At 42.6% G+C, this 21884-nt stretch overlaps 1 protein-coding gene across 1 annotated transcript in view; it reads right to left on the minus strand.

Moving 5' to 3' along the window:
* Positions 1-831: 831 nt before the first annotated feature.
* Positions 832-21884, minus strand: part of ZNF84 (zinc finger protein 84) — a 49665-nt gene continuing 28612 nt past the window's right edge. The window contains exons 8-11 of the mRNA XM_046641010.1: positions 17499-17639; positions 10061-10187; positions 9320-9415; positions 832-6058 (exon numbers count right to left, since the gene is read on the minus strand). Coding sequence (XP_046496966.1) covers positions 4074-6058; positions 9320-9415; positions 10061-10187; positions 17499-17639 — 2349 coding nt within the window. The 3' untranslated portion in view covers positions 832-4073. The remainder of the gene's footprint in view (positions 6059-9319; positions 9416-10060; positions 10188-17498; positions 17640-21884) is intronic.

The following is a 21884-nucleotide window of genomic DNA, read 5'->3' on the forward strand; positions in this document are numbered from 1 at the left end:
AAAATTAAAAAAAAAAAGAAAGAAACAAAACAAAATGAAAAAAGAGAGCCATGGATGCCAGCAGAGGGGGTAACTGTGTGAGGAAAACCTGGAATGGATATTAGGTGAGGGAAAACAAGTCCAACAGTAGGGGCTGTAGTCTGTCCTCAGAGAGACCTAATATTGGGAAAATGGATCTAAACAGTGGAAGGGATGGACTGTGTAGTCTCCATGTGTCACCCAGGCCCTCTTCAAGGACACACTTTGCAGGCAGAGGGTCAGCAGACCACCTCCAGTGTCAGCCTTTCCAGCTGAAGAGCTGCTGCACCTGCGCTCACTCCCCTCCCAAGGCCGCTCGCCCGCCTCTGTTGACGGAGCAACTCACGGCTGTGGAGGCCTGACCGGCTGGGCCTGACAGGAGACGCTCCACGAGCAATCCTTGCTGCAGAGCTCCTCACGGTGTGGCTAAGGTCTCAACAACCCACAACGGAGTCTGACTTCTTCCTCTGAGCAACCCTTTCCTAATTTTTCTCCCATCACATCACAGCCGCTGATCCTCAATAAACCTCCTGCACCCCAAACTTCATCTCAGTATCTGCTTCCAGAGAACCCAATTTACGACACAGCCGGACTTGCTCTGTTAGTGAGGGGTATCAGGTTGTAAGTAACAAACACAACTTGAACCAGACGGAGCAAACATGGAACTTTATTAGGATATGTGCGATATCTCACAGAAGAACCCAACAATCAAGGCATGGAGAGGGCAGAGATGAATCTGGACAGCAAGACAAGAAAAACCAGAAACTGGGACTCAGTCAGGACTGTCCTTTGACTTTGCTTCTGTGAAGGCTTCATTCTTCTCTCCCAGTGCAGACTCTGCTTCTCCAAGTGGTAGAAAACACAGCCACTGATAGCCCCCACATGTATGTATTTCAGCTTCAATTGTTAAAATTATATAGACAAACAAGACAGTCCCAGCTTCCCAGAAGCTTTCTAGTGGAAAAGATAAAACATGAAATGATTATATTATCACAGTCACAAACACATGTACAGGTTCATACAGGTTGGGTAGGCATTAACAAGGAAAAAGGGCATTTCCATAGATTTGCAAAAAGCATAAGATGAGAGATTGTAGAAATCTCAAAGAACTGTGAGTAGTTCAAGAAGGCCAAAAAAATGTGTGGGAGGAAAGTTAAAGTATTCAGAAATGATGGAGAGGCATGGATTTGTATGAAAGTCCTCAATACCATGATACCACACTTTCTTAAGTCCACAATTATTTCAACACACAGGTTTGGAATCAGAATTGCATCTTAAAATAACTACTATGTGTAAGTGTGAAAAATGGACTAAGAAAGAATGAAGGCAAGGTGCAAAAAGTGTGCACACAGCTGCAGGGTCACGGCTGAGCTCGGTCGCCAGCTCTCAGGCTGGACAAGGTGCTGAGTGTCTGAAGGCTGATTGGGGCCGTACTTGAGGACTAACAAGCCCCCTGAAACTGACACCCTGGCACCGACTGCTGGAATGAATGACCAGATGGCTGAGGTCTCAAGTGTAGATTCCAAATGCCTATTGATCCACATTTTGCTATTTAACGCAGACATTGTGAGATAAATCTGGTATTCTCTGGGTTCACTTCATCTCAGCATTGACAAGTGATGTTCCCGAAACCAAAATACCAGGAACACATGGATCCATACAGACATAACTATGTCAGAAGATATCAAAGCCCACAGAGAAAAGCTGAACGGAAGGCACTCCTGGGACAGGCCCCAAAATTCAGACTGCACCTCCAAAAAACCCACTGCTTAGTCAAAGAACACAGCAGAAACTGTCCCTGTTGAACTGTCTCCGGGAGAGTGGAAGGCCCTGGGTACTGAGAGGAAAGCAAAGGTGGGGACTCGTCTCTGTCTCCTTGAGTGCTCTCCCTCAGCGCACCCCACGGGCTCCAGGAAACCGTATGTAAATCCGGCCTAACTTTAAAACTAGTTTTCTTCTTGATGTGGGGTTTGTGGTAGGAATCAAGAGGGGAAATGTGGGGACACATTTTGGGGGATTTACCAAGGTAATTTAAAAAACGGACACTAAAAATCTCTAATTTCAGAATCAGAGTCCTCTCATGACACTTCAGAACAGAATGCTCCCAGTGAGTCCTACACATGCCTGGGTCTCCTCGTCAGGCCTTCTGATAAACTGGACCTCAGCTGGAGTGTCAGCCCTCCCCATGACTAACAGCCGACCCTTAGAAAAAGATCCTGCTCTAGGGTATTCAATCAATAGGCTAGTGCCGAAGTTCCATTATCCAGTGAAGAAAATACTAGGTTTAACTGGTTAATGGAATAATCTAGAACTGGAGTGAGCAAAATTAGGAAACTTTTAGACCAGACTCCTGAGCTCAGTCCAAGACCTAATTAATCAATCTCTGGGACTAGGGAAGAGAATCATGATAGATGGCAAGAAAAAAAGGGGAAAAAACACAAAGTAAAATATCACCCTGTAACTGTTTGTTTGTCTCTCGTGTGGATGATGCAACTGTGAAGGAAGGAGACACAAATATTTCAAATGATGAAATAATGAAACTCCCGTTTCCTAATACTCGTCCAGTAGTCACAGAAATTTGCTGGAAGGCAAAACAGGCTTCCTTGAATACATCAAAAATATATTCCTCACCACAAAATTCTCTATATTTTACACTTTCTGAAGAGTGACTGTTAAATAATTGGTTTCTCCATCTAATTTTTTACAAGGTATTTTATGAAATATCAAACATGCAGCAGCAGCACTCAGCACGCACGACATTCTGTCACAGTGCACTGCAGTCTAAGCTGCACTCGCGTTACACAGCACTGCACCTGGCGTGCAGCATGGAGGCCTTCTTGGGGGACAGGCTGCGCCCGGCGCTGCCTCGGTGTGGCCTGAGTGCCAAGTCACAGTTCTCGCCCGCCTCCTTCGGCTCACTCAGTGTGTCAGGGCAGAGTGCTGTTGTGTGGCTCCTGCTTTGAATACTTGTTAACTAGGTTTTATAGAAACTGTTTCTCAGACTCTGAGGATGCACAAGACTTTACACAAGCTTGGCTTTTGTTACTGAAGAGAAAGTAACAACAGACCCCTTTTATATGCCAACAAACCGTAAGGAAAAAAGAGATGTGGTGTTATTACTTAAGCTACTCATTTAGCAATAAGACATGTTATATCAGTTGCCATTTTTATAGTATCATTATAATAGAAAAACCGGCTGCATGTGTTGTGTCTTCACAGACATCAGGGGCACTACAAGGCCACATACATTTCATGCTCCCAATTACATCATCATATACAATTCCAAAATACACATTATGTGACACAGGAAAACAAGCCATAAATACCACTGAGAAATTTCTTATTTAGATGTTTCAATGATTCAATTTATTCACATATTTTAAAAACTTCATACTTCAAAGTGAACATCCATCAACCATTTAAATAGGATATCTTGGTACCCATGTTTATAAAAACTGTATGCCTTCCCTTTGTAGCATTATTTCTAGGGACACATATTTCCAATGACATTAAATTAGGTTTACCCACAATACGAATTCTCCAAAATCTAATACAGTTGAATTACTTGCTAAAGATTGTCCCATATTTAGTATGTTCATAGCGTTTCATTCCTGAGGGCATTTTCTTACGTACAATGAACTGTCATTTCTGGATGAAAACATGTCACTTGCTGCATTCATGGGTTTTCTTCCCTCACTGGACTAGGGTTTACCTCCAGTGGGAATATCTCCAAAAGCTAATGAGCCCTGACTGCTGGAAGGCTTTCTGATGTCCATAGTCCACAGTGCCTCTTTGCTGTTCATTTTCTACTGTATAAGGTTGGAGAGGTTTCTGAAATCCACTGCATTTCATAGGCTCATTCTACTCTATGAATTCTGATACAAACAGGTACAAACATCTGCTGTAAGCGTTCCCTACAGAACCTCACTCAGAGTTCCTACCGTAACGTCCCCAGACAGACAGGGAGATATGACTGTCATCTGACTTAGCACAACTGCCTTTTCTCAGGCACAATGAGGCAAGATCTCCCTCAGAGACTCATGTTAACTCCATGCCTAGGACTTCTTTCCTGTGTGAGTTCTCTGATGGTTAATGAGCTGTGACTTCTGGGAAAAGGCCTTCCCACATTCGGTGCATTGATAAGGCTTCTCTCCGGTGTGAATTCTCTGATGATTGACAAGCTGTGACTTCTGAGAGAAGGCCTTCCTACACTCGCTGCACCCGTAGGGCTTCTCTCCTGTGTGTGTCCTCTGATGTGGGATGAGGTGTGATTTCCGAGAGAATGCCTTGCCACACTCCCTGCATTCGAAGGGCTTCTCTCCTGTGTGTGTTCTCTGATGATTGATGAGACTTGACTTCTCCCTGAAGGCTTTCCTACATTCAGGGCATTCGTAAGGTTTTTCTCCTGTGTGAGTTCTCTGATGTCTAATTAGCTCGGATTTCTCAAAGAAAGCTTTCCCACAAAGACTGCACTCATAGGGTTTCTCTCCGGTGTGGATTCTCTGGTGGGTATTGAGCTGTGACTTCTGGGAGAAGGCTTTTTCACAATCTCTGCACTCGTAGGGTTTTTCTCCTGTATGAGTCCTCTGATGAGTTGCAAGACTTGACTTCTCCCCAAAGGCTTTTCCACATTCAGGGCATTCATAGGGTTTCTCTCCTGTATGTGTCCTCTGATGGGATATGAGATGTGACTTCTGACAAAAGGCTTTCCCACATTCACTGCACACATAGGGTTTTTCTCCTGTATGAATTCTGTGATGGTTGGTGAGGCTTAATTTCTCACTGAAGGCTTTCCCACATTCACCACATTCGTAGGGCTTTTCTCCTGTGTGAGTTCTCTGGTGTCTAACGAGCTGGGATTTCCTGCTGAAGGCCTTCCCACATTTACTGCACACAAAGGGTTTCTCTCCCGTGTGTGTCATCTGATGCGATATAAGATGTGACTTTTGGGAAAAGGCTTTCCCACATTGAATGCATCCGTGAGGTTTCTCTCCTGTGTGGGTTCTTTGATGGTTAATGAGACTTGACCTCTCTCTGAAGGCTTTCCGACATTCACTGCATTCATAGGGCTTCTCTCCAGTGTGAATGGTCTGATGTCTAATGAGCTCCGACTTCTCAAAGAAGGCCTTTCTACAATCACTACATCCATAGGGTTTTGTTCCTGTGTGAGTCCTGTGATGGGTAACAAGCTGTGACTTCCTGCTGAAGGCTTTCCCACATTCTCTGCACTCAAAAGGTTTCTCTCCTGTGTGAATTCTCTGATGATTAATGAGATTTGACTTTTCACTAAAGGCCCTCCCACATTCACTGCACTCATAGGGTTTTTCTCCTGTGTGAGTCCTCCAATGTGATATAAGATGGGATTTCCGGGAGAAGGCTTTCCCACACTCACCACATTCGTATGGTTTCTCTCCTGTGTGTGTCCTCTGATGGGATGTGAGCTGTGACTTCTGGGAGAAGGCCTTCCCACACTGGCCACAATCATAAGGCTTCTCTCCTGTATGAGTTCTGTGATGTGTAATAAACTGCGACTTCTGGGGAAAGGTTTTGCCACATTTCCCACAGCCATAGGCTATCTCTCTTACATGTCTGCTCTGATGTTTAATGAGACTAGATTTCTTAGTGAAGCGCTTCCTACATTCACTGCACTCATAGAGCTTCTCCCCTAAACGAGTTCTGTGATATATGATAATCTGTGACTTCTTACAGCTAGCTTTATCATATTTATCACATTCATAGTATTTTAACCAAGCATCAGTTTCCTCAGGTCTGGTATGGAGAAACAACTCATCAAAAACATTGAGGTCACCTGGTTCTGTTTTTCCATAATCTGCTTTTGGAATAAGTAAATCTAAATGATGTTTTAAAATTAATCCATCTACATCAGCTTCATTGTTTGATTTCCTTAAAGGAACAAAGTTCATGCTCAGATTGAAATTTTTTCCAAATGCATCACATTCATGATCTCGTTTCCTGTTTTTAAGCTTCTCTTGGTTATCTTGGTGCCATGTCATGTGACTGCTTACTTGTAAGAGTTGTTCTATAAAGAAAAAAAACCCTGTGAATCCCTCTATCATTGTGGTCACTGAATAAAAAATGAGAAATGCTATTTGAGGATGAATACTTCTTAAGGCTTTGTTTCTTAGTCTGACATAAGTCCCAAATATAATGTCTATCTTCTAGGTATCAAAAAATAAAAGAAATGATGTAAACAGAAACAGGAAACAGACAGTAGATTAAGTTACCTTTGGTTGCTGTCAAACTGAAGTTTATAAAATGGGGAGAGAATGTAAAAAAATACAAGAACAATGAAAGGAGGTTGGAAGAAGCTTTGAGCCAATGTCCTGAGGAGTTATTTACTCAATACCTACTGAGTACACACCATGTTCCAGGCAGTGTGTGGGGTGCTGGAGACACAAGAGAACAAGCCCCTGCCATTATGAAACTTACATCCCAATGGAAAAGATAGTAAAAAGATAATATTAAGAAACACCACAACCGTACACTATGGAAAGTACTATGAAAAAAATTAACAGGTTTTACAGAGTTAAGTGGCTAAAGTCATTTCAACCTTGAAGAATGAGAAATATTTTGTGTACTTTTACCTATTCTCAAATTTTCTGAAAAGTTTTACTTAAACTTACCATATACATTTTCAACATCATTACCAAGAAAGCCACTTCATGTAACACATTCAAAACACATCATCTTTCATTTAAAATGTTCAGGTACAAAACTCTAAAATCCATGTATTCTTTCACTGAAACTATCCCAAGACACAGTTCTCATTCTTAAAATATGCCAACAGCTGGAGTGTCATTTATTACATAGCTCTATTTCCAATATCCTTACAACACAGCCACCAATGCACTGTTAAGTGTTCTTCAAAAGGCTTATTTTTCACTAACAATCTATACTTGAAATTTTTTCTGAGGTCATACACACAGGTATGAAAGGCAATCAGTAATGCGAAAAACTTTTAAGGACTTCAATGTTAATCAAGGGCAATAAATTTGCAGGAAACCCACAAGTGCCTATCGGCCATATATATTTTGGAGGTAGAATCAACATTTGCTGATGGATTTGACATGAAGGGATAAGGGAAAGCAAGGAATAAAGAAAGATGCCTAGATTTGGGGTTTGAGGATTACGGTGTTAATTACTGAGTTGGAAAGACTGAGGGAAAAAGAGGTCTGGAGACTAACATCAAGAGTCTATGCAGCTATGTTAATTTTGAGATGTACATTACAACTCTGAATAAAGTCTATCAGGAAATGTGAGCGTAGAAAATGGAAGATTTGTAAATTAAAGTTATAATTTTATGTTACTTTAAACATTACTAAACTAAGTACACATTTGGAAATGTCTACCTTCTTCCAAATTTTTAATTTTTCCCATGAGAAAAATGAGATTCTTTGTATTCGGTCCTTTGTGGTATGTCCCAAATACTCCGACTCTCACCATCATTTTCTCTGCTGTAGTTTAATCCATCGCATTGTCTCAATGAAACATCCTTCTAATTGGTTTCCCTGCCTCCAAGGACATTTTCCATTCTGTGGTCAGACTGACTTTTAAAAATGCAAATCAGATAACTTTACTTTTACTTAAAATGATTTAAGCCAATCCAGATTCCTTTCTATTGCTGAGAAGCTGATGTACGATCGATGCAGCCCCTGCACTCTCTCCACCTCTATCTCCCGGGCACACTGACCGTGACTCACAGCCCTCCTTTCCATTTCTCAGGCACTGAGCCCCTTCCTAATGCATTCCTATCTCTCATTCCTTTTGGGGACACCTCCCCCCAGTTCTTCACATAGCCTGCTCACTTCAGTCTTCATGTCCAGAACTGGCTTCTCCATGTTACTCTGTCATGGACTAAACGTTTGTGCCCCACCTCAAAATTCCTTTGCTGAAGCCCTACCTCAATTTGGCTGTGTTTGGAGATGTGGTCTTGAAGGAAGTAATTAAGGTTAAATGAGGTCATAAGGGTGGGGCCCTGATCTGACAGGATTAGTGTCCTTAGAAGAGACACCAGAGAGCACCCCACTCCGCCAACATGCATGAATGAGGAAAGGCCATGTGAGGACAGAGTTACAAGGCTACAAGGTGGGTCTACAATCCAGGAAGACAGACCTCAGCAGAATCTGATCTGCCGCCTTGATGTTGGACTTCCAGCCTCCAGAACAGGGAGGGTCACTTTCTGTTGTTTAACCACCAGTCTGTACTATTTCATTACGGCAGCCTGAGCAGACTAATACACTCTCTCTGATATCACCTAATTTATTTCTACAGTCACACTTTCAGAGTCTGCATTTTATCTAGGTCATGTGCTAACTTGTTCATTTTTATCCTCTCACCAGAAAGTAAGCACTGCACGGGCAGGGAATGTCTCCAATGCTCACTACTGTATCCACCGCACCCAGCACAGCACCGGAGAAATGGAAGAAATCTACATATATTTGGTGTTCCATGAACTGCCACAGCAGCCTGTGCAGAAAGAATTAGCACTGGGCCTGAGACTACTCTGCAGAGACAGGCCTGCCCGTGAGGCTGGTGGCCCTTGGCTGGCATTTGGGAACTTGCGTTTCGGGAGTGTCCCCACCATTCCCTGATAAAAGTGGCTCCCTGCCCCAGACCGAGTACAAAAAACACAGTCCATGCTCTCCTTCCAGGGTCTGAAAGGCTGGTGTGAGTCTCATTGGCTTCCCTGGGCAGACATATCACACCCGTCACTGCAGTTTCGTCACCGGGGGATGAGTGAGCTCTCTGTGGCCCTTGTAGAGGGAGAGAGCCCAAGAAGTCTGCAGTGGATTCTTCGAGTCTGCTGTGACTTTTCCCTTGGGGTGAAGCTGTGTGTCCTGATTAGGTCACTGTAATAAATCTGAACATCAAGTACAACTATACTCTGAGTCCTTCTAGCGACTCTGAACATGGGATGGTCTTGGGGACTGACTTTGCGCTGCAATGAGACATAAACACTGTTTAAATGCTGAGTAGTCTCAGGCCCAGTGCTAATTCTTTCTGCACAGGCTGCTGTGGCAGTTCATGGAACACCAAATATATGTAGATTTCTTCCATTTCTCCGGTGCTGTGCTGGGTGCGGTGGATACAGTAGTGAGCATTGGAGACATTCCCTGAGTGCGATTTACCTGAGGAGCTCACGTCAGTTGTTCTGAATCACCACCAAAGCTTTAGAGATTTTGAGAAGAGCTCGCTAAAGCACATTTCAAAGACCGCAACACACTGACAGCTGAGAGTGAACGTCCACCCTCTCCCGTCCACCTGGCTCTCACACACTCACCTGGAGAGTCGGAACTAGGGACTTCTCCATCGCCTACCCAGGGCTCCTCTCCTTGCTCCAACTTGAAGATGACGTCAGGTTTCGTAACTTCATACCCTGTCCAGGGAAACCACAAAGGCCTTGGCTGACTGCTTGGGCTCTAGAGCCTCTGAAGAATGAGGAGGGGCTGGACTCGGAGCTGGCCCAGTGAAGCTACCCGTCTGTGTATCAAGAAACAGCAATGGCCTCCCTGGTCCTAACAGGGTCCAAGAATCTCGGACTCTAATTCAAGTCCAAACCATAGGACTCTCCAGAGACTCTGGAGCCAGTCCTCCTGGGTCAAATCCAGGCTCTTTCACTAACTAGCTGTCAGTTCCTGGGAGTCACTTCACCTCTCTTTGCCTCAATTTACTCACTAGAGAAAAAAGGCGAGTAAATGCACCTGCCACGCAGGATGGCTCTGACGATGAAAGGTGTCAACGTATGAACAGGACGTGGACAGAGGAAGTTACACGCACTACCTGCTACCCCCCACACCCCCAGGACTACTAGTTTCAGAGGCTGCACAACAAAATTAAGACTTCATTACTGGAAGGGGAGAGCCAAATCCCTTCCCTGGGGTCAAAGTCCAAGGAACTCTGCTCTCCTAAATTCAGGTCTAAAATCATTAAAAATTTCAGAAGCCCCAACACTCTCAGCGACTAAAAAAGAAACAGCAAGGCACTGAGCCCAATCTGACGTCCCCTGGGAAGCTGTCCTTACCCAGTGACACGAGGCTGCTGTAGTTCTCCAACATGACGTCCCTGTATAAGTCCTTCTGGTGGGGGCCCAGCAGCTGCCACTCCTTCTGGGTGAAGTCCACGGACAAATCTTCAAATGAGAATGACTCCTGTAAGAGCAATCCAGGACTCTGAAGCATCGTCACTGTGTGACGTGCGACAGGGGTACTGGGGCTGGGGCACACCACTCTCATCAGAACAAGGCATGAAGAACCCCGAGTCCACCTCTGCATCACAGTTTGCGGGGTGAAACGCCATGATGTGTCCTTCCATCCCTCCATCTATACAATACATGAGAACTGGAATACATTCACTTACGAATCATGACCAAAATATTTACTGAACCTCAGACTTGGCACCAGAAGAGGCAGTAGCAAAAGAAAGATAATAAAACAATATCCTAAAAACCTGCTTGGTCTTGTAGAGGGCAGTAAATATGCACACCTATAAATAAAAGAAGCTGTTACAACAAGAAATGAAGGGGCTGGCCCTGCGGCTGAGAGGCTAAAGTTCCATGCACTCTGCTTCGGTGGCCCAGGTTTGTGGGTTCAGATCCCTGGTGTGGACATACTCCACTCATCAGCCGTGCTGTGGAGGCATCCCACATACAAAACAGACGAACAGTGGCACAGATGTTAGCTCAGCACTAATCTTCCTCGAGCCAAAAAAAAAAAGAGGAAGACTGGCAACGGATGTTAGTTCAGGGTGAATCTACCTCACCAAAAAAAAAAAAAGGAGAAAAAAGAAATGAAGGGGCACAGTGTGGGCCTAAGCAGGGAGGGCACTGCCCTGCTTCGGAGGTCAAATTGGGCTCTATGCAAGAGGTAAAGTTTGAGGTGAGTTCTAGGAAATTAGCAGTGTTTTCCACAAAAAAAGGGGTACAAAGGCATTCTGGAAGATGACAGCTCCACTACGGGATCCAAAAATGGCTAGGGGTGAGGAGGTGCAAACAGGTGAATGAGACAGGACCACAGGGTGTGGAGCAGTGATCAGACCAGAGGCCAGCATGGGACGCTGCGGGTAGCCAACACGGCTGGACACTTGCTGCCGACAGTCCGCCAGGGAAGATTTTACAGCACGGGAGTGACATAACCAAATTTAGGCTTAAGAAAGGTTTCTGGATTTCACATCAAGATGGATTTCTGACCCAAAGTCTCCTGAGATTACAAGAAAATGCAAACACACTCTAAAAAATCCAGAATACTGTCGGAAAATAAGAAACCTGACCATAAACAGCACACCACATACTCTGAGAGAGCTGGTGAACCTGAAGATAGTCAGGGGAAAGCATCCATTTTGAGCAACTGAGAGAAAAAGACCTCAAAACGGACAGAGCTCAGGACACTGCCAGACAATACCAGATGTAAGTTGTGGGAGAGAAGAAAGAGCATGGCGAAGAAAGAAGTTTCAAGAAATGATGGCTGAATGCTCTCCAGATGTGGCAGAAGATCTGAGTCTACAGATTCAAGCAGCTCAGTGAATCCCCAACGGGAATAAAAGAAATCCATGACCTGGCATGTCATGATCAGACCACCACAAAACAAAGAAAACGTGGTGTCACTTACAGGGACAGCGATGCAAACGAGTGCAAACTTCTTACTGTAAAGCAAGAGGCCAGGAGGAGGTGGGACTTAAAAAGTGCTGCAAGCCCTGTTGACCCAGAAATTTGTAGCCAGGAATAATTGTGAAATAAAGACACTTTCTCATGAAGCAAAACCAGGAGAATTCAAGGGCAGCAGACCTGCTCTGAAAGAGTTACCAGTGGAAGATGTTCTAATGGAAGTGATTCCAGAAGGTCAGTCAGAAAATCAAGAATGAAGAAAGAACAGAAATGGCAAATATCTGAGCAAACAGGACACACTTCTCCTCTTAAGTTCTTTAAAGTATGTTTGATGGTTGAAAGCAAAAATCCTAAGACTTTCTGGAGAAGCTTTCAGTACATGTAGGTGTGACGTATCCGACTGCTGTAACGCACGGGAGAAAGGATAAAGGGATGTAACAGTGGGAAGGTTTCTACACTCCTATTGAAGTGGCAAACAAAACTTCAAACTTTTGCACTTAATGACATGACCAAAAAATGAAATGATAAGCCATGGACTGGAAAAAATTATTTGCAAATCATATTTCTGATTAAGAACTTGACCCAGAACTTACAAAAAAGACTCCTAGAACTCAATAATAAAAACACAAACAACAATTAAAAAACAGGCAGAATATTTGAATACATTTTATTAAAGAAGATACAGAAATGGCTAATAAGCACATGAAACAATGACCAACATCAGTAGTTATTAAGGAAAGCAAATTAAAACCATACTGACATACCACTTGACATTCACTAGAATGACTATCATCCGACAGACAATAACAAATGCTGGAAAGGACATGGAGAAAGTGGAACTTCATACTGGTAGGAATACAAAATGGTTCAGACACTACGAATGGAGGCAGTTTCTTAAAAAGGTAATATAATTTTACCATACAACCCAGCAATTATACTCTTGGGTATGCGCCCAAGAGGAGTGAAAACACACACACACAAAGCCCTGGACATGACTGCTCGAATCAGCACTGCATGTAACCACCAAAAGGTGTTAAGTAACCCACATGTCCATCAAGTGGGGAATGGATAAACAAAACGTGGCGTATCTATACATAGAATACTAGCCAACAAGAAAAAGAACGCATTTCTGACATATGTTAAAACATGGCTGGACCTCAAAAAAATCTGCTGATTCAAAGAAGCTAGACACAGAAGATCATACAAAATACAAATCCATTTACACAAAATATCCAAAAGGAAAATCTACACAGAGAGTAAGCAAAGCAAAGGCTGCCTCGGGCTGAGGACGGGAACAGGGACTGAGTGCAAACGTCACAGATTCTCTTGGGGTGATTGAAGCCTTCTAAAGCTGGATTGTGAGGATGGTTACAACATCATGTTACAAAAAAAAAATCACTGAATTATACACTTAAAATGGGTGGATTTTACTGAGGTCATAGTTCAATAAAGCTATTAAAAAAGATAACAGAATACTAATAAACTTATGCCAACATATTGGACAACTTAGATGAAATAGATATATTTCTTGAAAAACAATGTCCTCAAAAGTGACACAGGAAGAAATAGAACATCTGAATTAGTCCTGAAACTGTTAAAGAAATTCACCCCCACAATTTAAAACCTTCCTTCAAAAAACTCAAGGTCCAGATGGCTTCAGAGAGGAATTCTTCCCAATATTTAAGGAATAAATAAAATGATCTCACATAAATTCTTTCAGAGAACAGAGAAAGACAGCTAACTTCTCAACTCATTTTATGAAGGCAGCAGACCTCTAATCCCAAACCAGACAACACAACAATTAACTCTTAAAGAATCAAAATCCCTAACAAAATATTAACAAATTGAGTCAACCATGCATAAAAAGCATAACATGGCCTGATCGAATGAGGTTTCCCGCAGTAGTGCAAGACAGCCTGAACATGCAGAAATAAATAAACGTTATTAATAAAGGAGGAAAAACATTATCACTCAACAGATGCAGAAAAGGCATGGGATGAAAATCTGTTAATTGTAAATATGATCAAGAAACTAGGCACAGAAGGAAAATTAATCTGATAATCAAGATCTACAAAATATCTACAGCCAGCATCATACTTAATGGTAAAACACTGAACACCTGCCCCCTTGGGACTGGAAAGGCACTGTCCAACAGAATTTTTTTGTGATGATTGAAATGATCTATATCTGCACCATCCAGTCTAACAGCCACGAGCCACAAGTGTCTACTGAACACTTTAAAAGTTACTAAGAACTTTTTAATTTAACTAATTTAAATTTAAATAGCACATGTAGCTAATGGCCACCTGTTGTATAATGAAGAATCTGTCTGGTTTTTGTCCCAGCTTTCTGGGATGGAGCGTCTAAAGCCTTGGAATTTCCCCAGTGACAGGAGAGTCTGATACCCACGGCAGGCTCCTCCTGAGTTTATGCTAACAAGGTGACTCATGGTGGCTCCTAGATAGTTTCCAGATGGGCACTGGCCATGCTGGAAAGAGATGATTCGAGGGTGGGGGCTTTGAGCCAGATATCAGCCCGACCTCCAGGGAGGGGAGGAGGACTGGACACTGAGTTCAATCACATGGTCAACGTTTCGATCAATCAGACCTGCATCATGAACACCCAACAAAAACTCAGGACACTGGAGCCGCAGGTGAGCTTCCTGGCTGGTGAACACACAGACGTGTCCAGGAGGGTGATGTGTCCTGACTCCATGCGGAGAGGGCACAGAAGCTCCATGCTGGGGACTCTCCCAGACCTCACCCTATGTGTGTCTTCATTTGGCTGCTCCCAATTTGTGTCCTTTATAACAACACTGTAATTGTAAGTACAGCACTTTCCTAAGTTCTGAGTTGTTCCAGTGGAACCCCCTCAAATGTGTCAGTCTGTCAGAAGTGCAAGTGGCCTGGGGACTCCCAAACTTACAGCTAGCAACTGAAGTGAGGGCAGTCTTGCTGGACCAGATAGGTAGTGTCAGAATTGAATTGCTGTAATGTGCTAACAGTAGACAGAGCAGGTAGAGCAGGGATGCTCCCTAATGCATTCCAGTCCACACCATATGGAAGTCCTGGCCAGCACAATAATGCAAGGAGAAAGCATGAATACTGGAAAGGAGATGCAAAACCCTCATGCACGGTACGATGGCAAACGAAGAAAATCCAAAGGACTCTACAAACAAATAGAATTAGTTAATTATGGATGTTCTCCTTTGACACCACACCAAAACTAATCAACTGGTAGTCTCTTAAAGATGAGTTGCAATGTGGAATCTTCAACTTTATTAATGAACTTCTCATATTCTGTTACATTAAAATCTACTGTTTTATCTTGCTCTTTGAATGGATCATTTACCCATTAATGCTTTCATAACATCACATATTGGTCATGTGGAAAATACTGGTCCCCTGAGTTAAAATCTCACAAAAGACAGCTTTACCAGTTAATTCTGTAAATATTTAATGTAGAAATAATGCCAATTTTACTAAACTTTAGAATACAGAGCAAGAACATAACCCTAAACTTTCTGATACCAGCATAACCTTGATAACAAAACCCCGTAAGGATACTGCAAGAAAGGCAAGGCCAAGGCCAACTGACATATGAGTGTTAACATGAAAATCCTAAACAATGCTACCACACTCCACTGAGCAATGCAGGAAGAAGAAAACATCAAGACTAAATCGGAGCTTATTCCAGAAAGTCAAGGTTGGTTGAACATTAAAAAAAAAAAAAAAAATCAATGATATTCACTACCTTAACAGATTAAGAAAAAATACATAATCACCTCAATAGATGCAGATACAACGTATCTGCAAATGGAAGAACAAACATAGCAAGAACTACAAATAAGAAAAAAGTCTAACACAGAGCTTTTAAAAAGCATGTTTAAAATTTTCAAAAAGAAGGACTAGATTTCGTAAGGAAGGAATATGTAAGTATGAAAACGAATAAGCAAATTAAAAAAACTAACACTAAAAACTGAAAAGCAATCAACATTTATTTGTTATAAAAAGTCTTGCCTAACTAGGAATTCAGTGGAATTTCTTTTTACTAAAAAAGAATAGTATTGCTGATCTTTTTGTGAACATGGAAAATCTAATCAGATCTAAAGAAAAATTATTAGAATTAATAAGTGGGCTTAAGAAGTTCCTGGATACAAAGTTAATATGCAGAAATCTAGTATATTTTTATGTTTTGACAACAAAAAATTTTAAAAATTAATAAATACATTTTAAGATACCATTTACTGTAGAAATGGCTAATTGCAGGTCTGGGGCAAAAAATGTACAAACTGAGCCTTGATATATCTTGCCATGTAGTATTCTAGTTAATAAGAAATAACAGAAGTAGGACGTTATTATTTTGCAGCCCCTAAGGAAATAACCCATCTAGTCAATGATCACAGAAAGCTGCCTGCATGACAAAGACACAAGCAGACATTGTGCACCTCCTGAAAGAAGGACACACCACAGACTCTGAAGCATTCTTGCCAAGAAGTCAAACTTGAAGCTGATCAGGCCTCTAGATCAGATCTGTCCAAACAACTTTCCGTGACGATGGAAACATTCTTATCTGTGCTATCCAATTCACGGCTGTCCAGTTTGTGGCTACTGAGCACTGGAAATGTGGCTAGTGTGAATGACGAATTTAATTTAATTAATTTAAATTTAAACAGTCGTTTGTGGCCAGTGGCTTCTGTACTGGACAGCACAGCTCTAAATGTACCTATTCATAGGAATCACCGTGACAGAATAGATTAACAACGCTGTAGGGAAGCAATTAGAAAAATCCAGACATTGGGAAACTCTACAGAACAAATGACCTGGCTTCTTCAACAAATAATTTGGCTAGAAAAAAGGAGAAGAGCGAATAGATTAAAAGAGACTTTAGAGACAGATCAACCGATACATTGTATGAACTTTACTTGGATTCTAAATCAGGTGCAAACAATTTATGAATTTTATGAGACAACTGGATATCTGAACAGACTGGATTTGGTGACATTAAGAAGCTACCTTAATTGGAGAGAAAGGTGCAACTGCAATGAATCTCACAAACAAAACGTCAAGTGAAAGAAGCAAACCACAAATGAGCATCTACCAGAGCAGACAAACCACGTGCCGAGTTTAAGGAATCAGATTCAGGAGCAAACGAGGAAGACAGACAAGAAAACAGGCACCAGCCAGGGTCCTGGTCCCGTGTGCAGGGGAGCACAGGAAGAGCTGAGTTTCAGCCAGAAGGTTCTAGTTCCTAACGTGAAGGGAGGTTTCACGGGTATTCAGTTGATGATAATTCATTAAGCTGTACTTTTACATTTTCTGTATTTTTCTGCATGTGAATTCTGCTTCACAATTAAAGAGATAAATAAATAAATACTGATGGTCACTAAGTTCTGCTCTGGCATTCTCCCCTTGGTCACACTGTGGAAAATGGTGAAAAATGGCCATAAGACCCAGGTATTTATTACATTTCTCATTACCTACTATATCATTTATTCAAAGACTTCATCATGGAATGACCAAGAAATATTAACTTTCTACGAAGAATCAGTTTGCTTTTTCGTTTGGATAACGCAACTCATATAAATGTTCGCGTTTATTACAACTGCCAAAAATTTGAGAACCAGTTTGCAGCTCAAATTCAGTAATTATGGACACTATGGCTTACAAAAATTCAAACCTTAAGAACTTTCAAGGCCCTATAGTTAATATATCACTGCTCCAATTTTATCCCAATCTGGATCTTCCATTCTGAGGCTATTTTCCCCTGATTTCTTAACTTTTCTTACTTTGTTTCACTGGAAGACACAGACCACCTTCAATCCCCAGGAAAAATAATGAGGAACAAACAATCGACTCACCTGCAACATGGTCACGTTCTGCTGCCTACACGAGACAACTCGCAAGTCCGAGACGGGTCCTCTCCTGATGTGCTTCTGGTCTGAGGTCCTGGCTGGGTCTCTCACACTGAGAGCGAAGTCCTGGTTCCAGGAGCTCCTTTCTTATCTCACATGAGCAGGCTTATTTGCAGGGAACCAGGATCTGTGGACTCAGGGACAAATGCACTTTAACTGGAATACTCACACTGCACCAAAAACTTTTCCTCTCTTGACAGGGACTAGGAATTCCTGATCATCTAAGGCCAGAGTGTGTTTTCTAGATAACCGAAACAGGGCAAGTAGGGTGGCAACAGGCCACAGCATAAAGGAGCAGAAGTCTGCATCTCTGCAGACAGATACAGAAACATCAGAAACAAAGGAACTGTGAGATCATTCCACGCTCACTGTGGACACTGAAGTACAAACCTCTTTAACAGATGCTGTGAAGCACTAGACAATTCTACTTCAGGCAGATAGAATTTTGGAAAACTTACGTGATTTGTATCAAGACGGATCTGAGTTTCACTCAACCTTTTCCCTTTACTGGCTGTGTGTCTGGGCAAAAACAAACTAACTAACTTCATCTCTCTGAGCCTTCTTTTCCTATTAAAATCTTCTATAACCTTCCTAACTTATGCCTGCCAGTTCTAGCAATTTCTGAGGGAAGTGTGTTAAAATCTCCCAAGATGATACAGATTGGTCAATTTTTCCTCGTAATCCTGCTGATGCCTGGATTATATATTTGTGAAATGTACAGAGCTTACGTATTTCTGGAGAATTATTCTTTAACCATTAGATAACAACATTCCACATCTCAAATAACACTCCTTTCTTGCCTACTAATCTTCCATTTTTTTACCTGCCAAAACGGTGAAGATAAAGTGGACCTGTGGGTCCAACTGAACAGTCGGATTCTGAGGAATAAACGAGACTACTTCCTCGTGATGACAAGACCTGACACCTGAGTGCCTTCTACACGTCATACAAAATGCCACACACCCTGTAACGTAACCCTTACACATGACCCAGCAGGGCTCTGATCTCTCTGATAATCTGTTTTACAGAAAAACTGAGGCAAAGTGACATAGCTGTGCCCATGACTGCACAGCTATTAAAGAGCAGAACTGGAAGGTTATTTTTTTCTTGCTATGTTCAGGGCATTTGCCACCAAAATCATAACATCATTTGTGTGCATCTATGTACGTACACACACACTGACCACACAGCCTGCAATTAGCTGTCATTTCTATGTACACCTTCAGTCACCTTATTCCCACAGACACATACATCAACAGCCTGCTCACGCCCATATCATACTAAAAAGCAGCACTTAAAAAGCCAAGTTCTGCCCTTTCATGCTTTTCTGTGATTCAAACTTCAGTGCCAACTCAGAAAGACACACTGAGGTTTCTCCCAGTTACACAAGAGATGATTCCTCTATATATCAAAATATGAAAACATATGCATCTTAGGATAGGAGCTGGCACACAGCAGCACTAAAGAAATATTAGCCATAATTATCATTACAAAAGTAAAATCTGACAGCAAAATTTAGAAATGTATACATGCTAAATAAGAAACAACTGTTATCTATGATTATCACCACACCACAGATAACCATTCTTAAGAGATGATGGAAACTACATGGATATATATTTTTTTTTTGAGGAAGATTAGCCCTGAGCTAACTACTGCCAATCTTCCTCTTTTTGCTGAGGAAGACTGGCCCTGAGCTAACATCCGTGCCCACCTTCCTCTACTCTATACGTGGGACACCTACCACAGCACGGCTTTTGCCAAGTGGTGCCATGTCCGCACTCAGGATCCAAACTGGCGAACCCGGGGCCACCGAGAAGTGGAACGTGCGAACTTAACCGCTGCACCACCTAGCCAGCCCCTACATGGATATTTTTAACAAAAATATAAGGATATGGTCACATTTAACAAACGCTTTTGTTTTTTTTCCTAACTATGCAAAGACTATCTTTCCAGGTTAATAAACATAGTTCTATAATATCAACATCTTTCTTATATAAAATGATAAAAGGGTAGAAAATAAAGTCTTCTCATAACAGAAAAAAACACATAAAATATGCAGGAATATACTTGACAAGAAATATGAAAGATCCATATGAAACAAACTAAAAATACCAACGTGGGGGTCGGACCCCTGGCCAAGTGGTTAAGTTCTCGCACTCCACTTCGGCGGCCCAGGGTTTCGCCAGTTCAGATCCTGGGCATGGACGTGGCACCGCTCATCAGGCCACAGTGAGGCAGCATCCCACATGCCACAGCTAGGACCCCAACTAAAATATGCAACTATGTACTGGGGGGATTTGGGGAGAAGAAGGAAAAAAAAAGAAGATGATTGGCAACAGATGTTAGCTCAGGGCCAATCTTACAAAGAAAGCCAATGGGAACTATGAAAATAGACTTCACACATGTACAGTCTGGTCTTGTTCTGGCATAGGAAGACTTCACATAGTAAAGATAATTTAGCCCCAAATGATTCATATCTTCAGTCAACTCCAATTACAATGTCAAAAAGTTTTTAACAAGCAATTCTAAAGTTTACCTAGAAGGAAAAAGTTTCAGAAACAGCTTGGACACTTTTGGAAATACAAAATGAGTATAAACAAATCCACATAATATTAACATATATTATAAAATTATAATAATCAAAAAAACAGGGGCCGGCTCCGTGGCCGAGTGGTTAAGTTCGCGTGTTCCGCTGCAGCGGCCCAGGGTTTGGATCCTGGGTGTGGACATGGCACCGCTCATCAGGCCATGTTGAGGCGGCGTCCCACATCCCACAACTAGAAGGACATGCAACTAAGATATACAGCTGTGTACGAGGGGTTTGGGGAGATAAAGCAGAAAAAAAAAAAGATTAAAAGATTGGCAACAGTTGTTAGCCCAGGTGCCAATCTTTAAAAAAAAGAAAAAAAAGCAGAAAAGAGGGGCCAGCCCTGTGGCACAGTACTTAAGTCCAGCATGCTCCGCTTTAGCAGCCCAGGTTCATAGGTTCAGATCCCAGGCACAGACCTACACCACTCATCGAGCCATGCTGTGGTGGCGTCCCACATACAAAATAGAGAAAGACTGGCACAGATGTTAGCTCAGGGCTAATCTTCCCCACCAAAAAAAAAGCAGAAAAGAGCTACAGATGAATAAAGCATAAAGGTGCAAAAACATAAGAATTTAGCGTGCAATATATGTGGCAATTCAACGCCATGAGTAAAACGGGACTACTTGATAATAAATAGAAGTGGTTAACACCTGAAAGAAAACAGAGCCAGCTGTCTATCTCATACATTACAACAAACTACTTTCAGATGGACTGGAATTTAAAATAATGGAGACCAAGACAATCCCTGAAGAAAACACAGGTGAGTATTTGTACAATTTTGGAAAGACTTTCCCTACATGGGATACAAAGGCAAAAGCCGTATTTGTTTTAAGAAACAGTCAATAAACTTAACCACTAGAAAATCTAAAAACCTCTGTGTAGTTAAAAAAAAAATCATCACACATACACACACTACAAATGAGGAAAATATAACTACCACAAATACGTCATTTTCTTTGCATTATTTGCTTTCATTTCAGGTAATAAAAATTCTGGCATTGTGACGAATAAAACTACGTTTATCATTCAAACCATTTCCTTAAGGAGATTGTAAAATCACTATTTCCTTCCTAATTCTGTCAGACGACGTGGTGAACTCGGTTGGGTTTCACAGAGCACTTTTCGAGAGCAGAGACCCCTGTGTGAAACGAGGTCCATTTGCCGCAGCGAGGGCAGAGACGAGAGTTTCGGGGGAACGGGTATCGCGGGGTGTCACAGCCATCCGGGCAGTTTTAAAATCTGTCTCACGATGTTTAAATGTGTTACTTAGAACCACGCAGACTCGACCTTTTCCCGCTTTAATTTGCACAAATGTTTCTGAAAGCCGGCCCCGGAGGGAGAGGGCTCCCCTAAACCCCGGGCGTGCGGCCCTGCGCCCCAGCCCTTCCCCGACGGCCCGGCCGCCCCCCCGCTCTGCCCCGGCGACACCGCGGCCCTCCCCGCCCTCAGGAGGTCCACTCAGCGTCAAGTCCTGCGGAAATGTCGGCGGACAGGCAGAGAATAAGGGATCATCCACACTTACTCTGTGCCAGAGGGTTTACACACCATGCTGTCTCTGACGCACTCAGCACCCACTACAGCGGCAGCACCGAGCACCGAGGTTCAGCAACGTGCCCAACACCGACGACACACCCAGAAAGTCCCACGCAGGGCGCCCCGGAGCCGGTGACCACAGCCCCGCAGGGCCCGGCTTCCGTTCCCAGCACAGGCGCCACACGGTGCCCGCGCGCAGACGGCGG

This window comes from Equus quagga, chromosome 15, assembly GCF_021613505.1.
Source record: "Equus quagga isolate Etosha38 chromosome 15, UCLA_HA_Equagga_1.0, whole genome shotgun sequence".
NCBI lineage: Eukaryota > Metazoa > Chordata > Mammalia > Perissodactyla > Equidae > Equus > Equus quagga.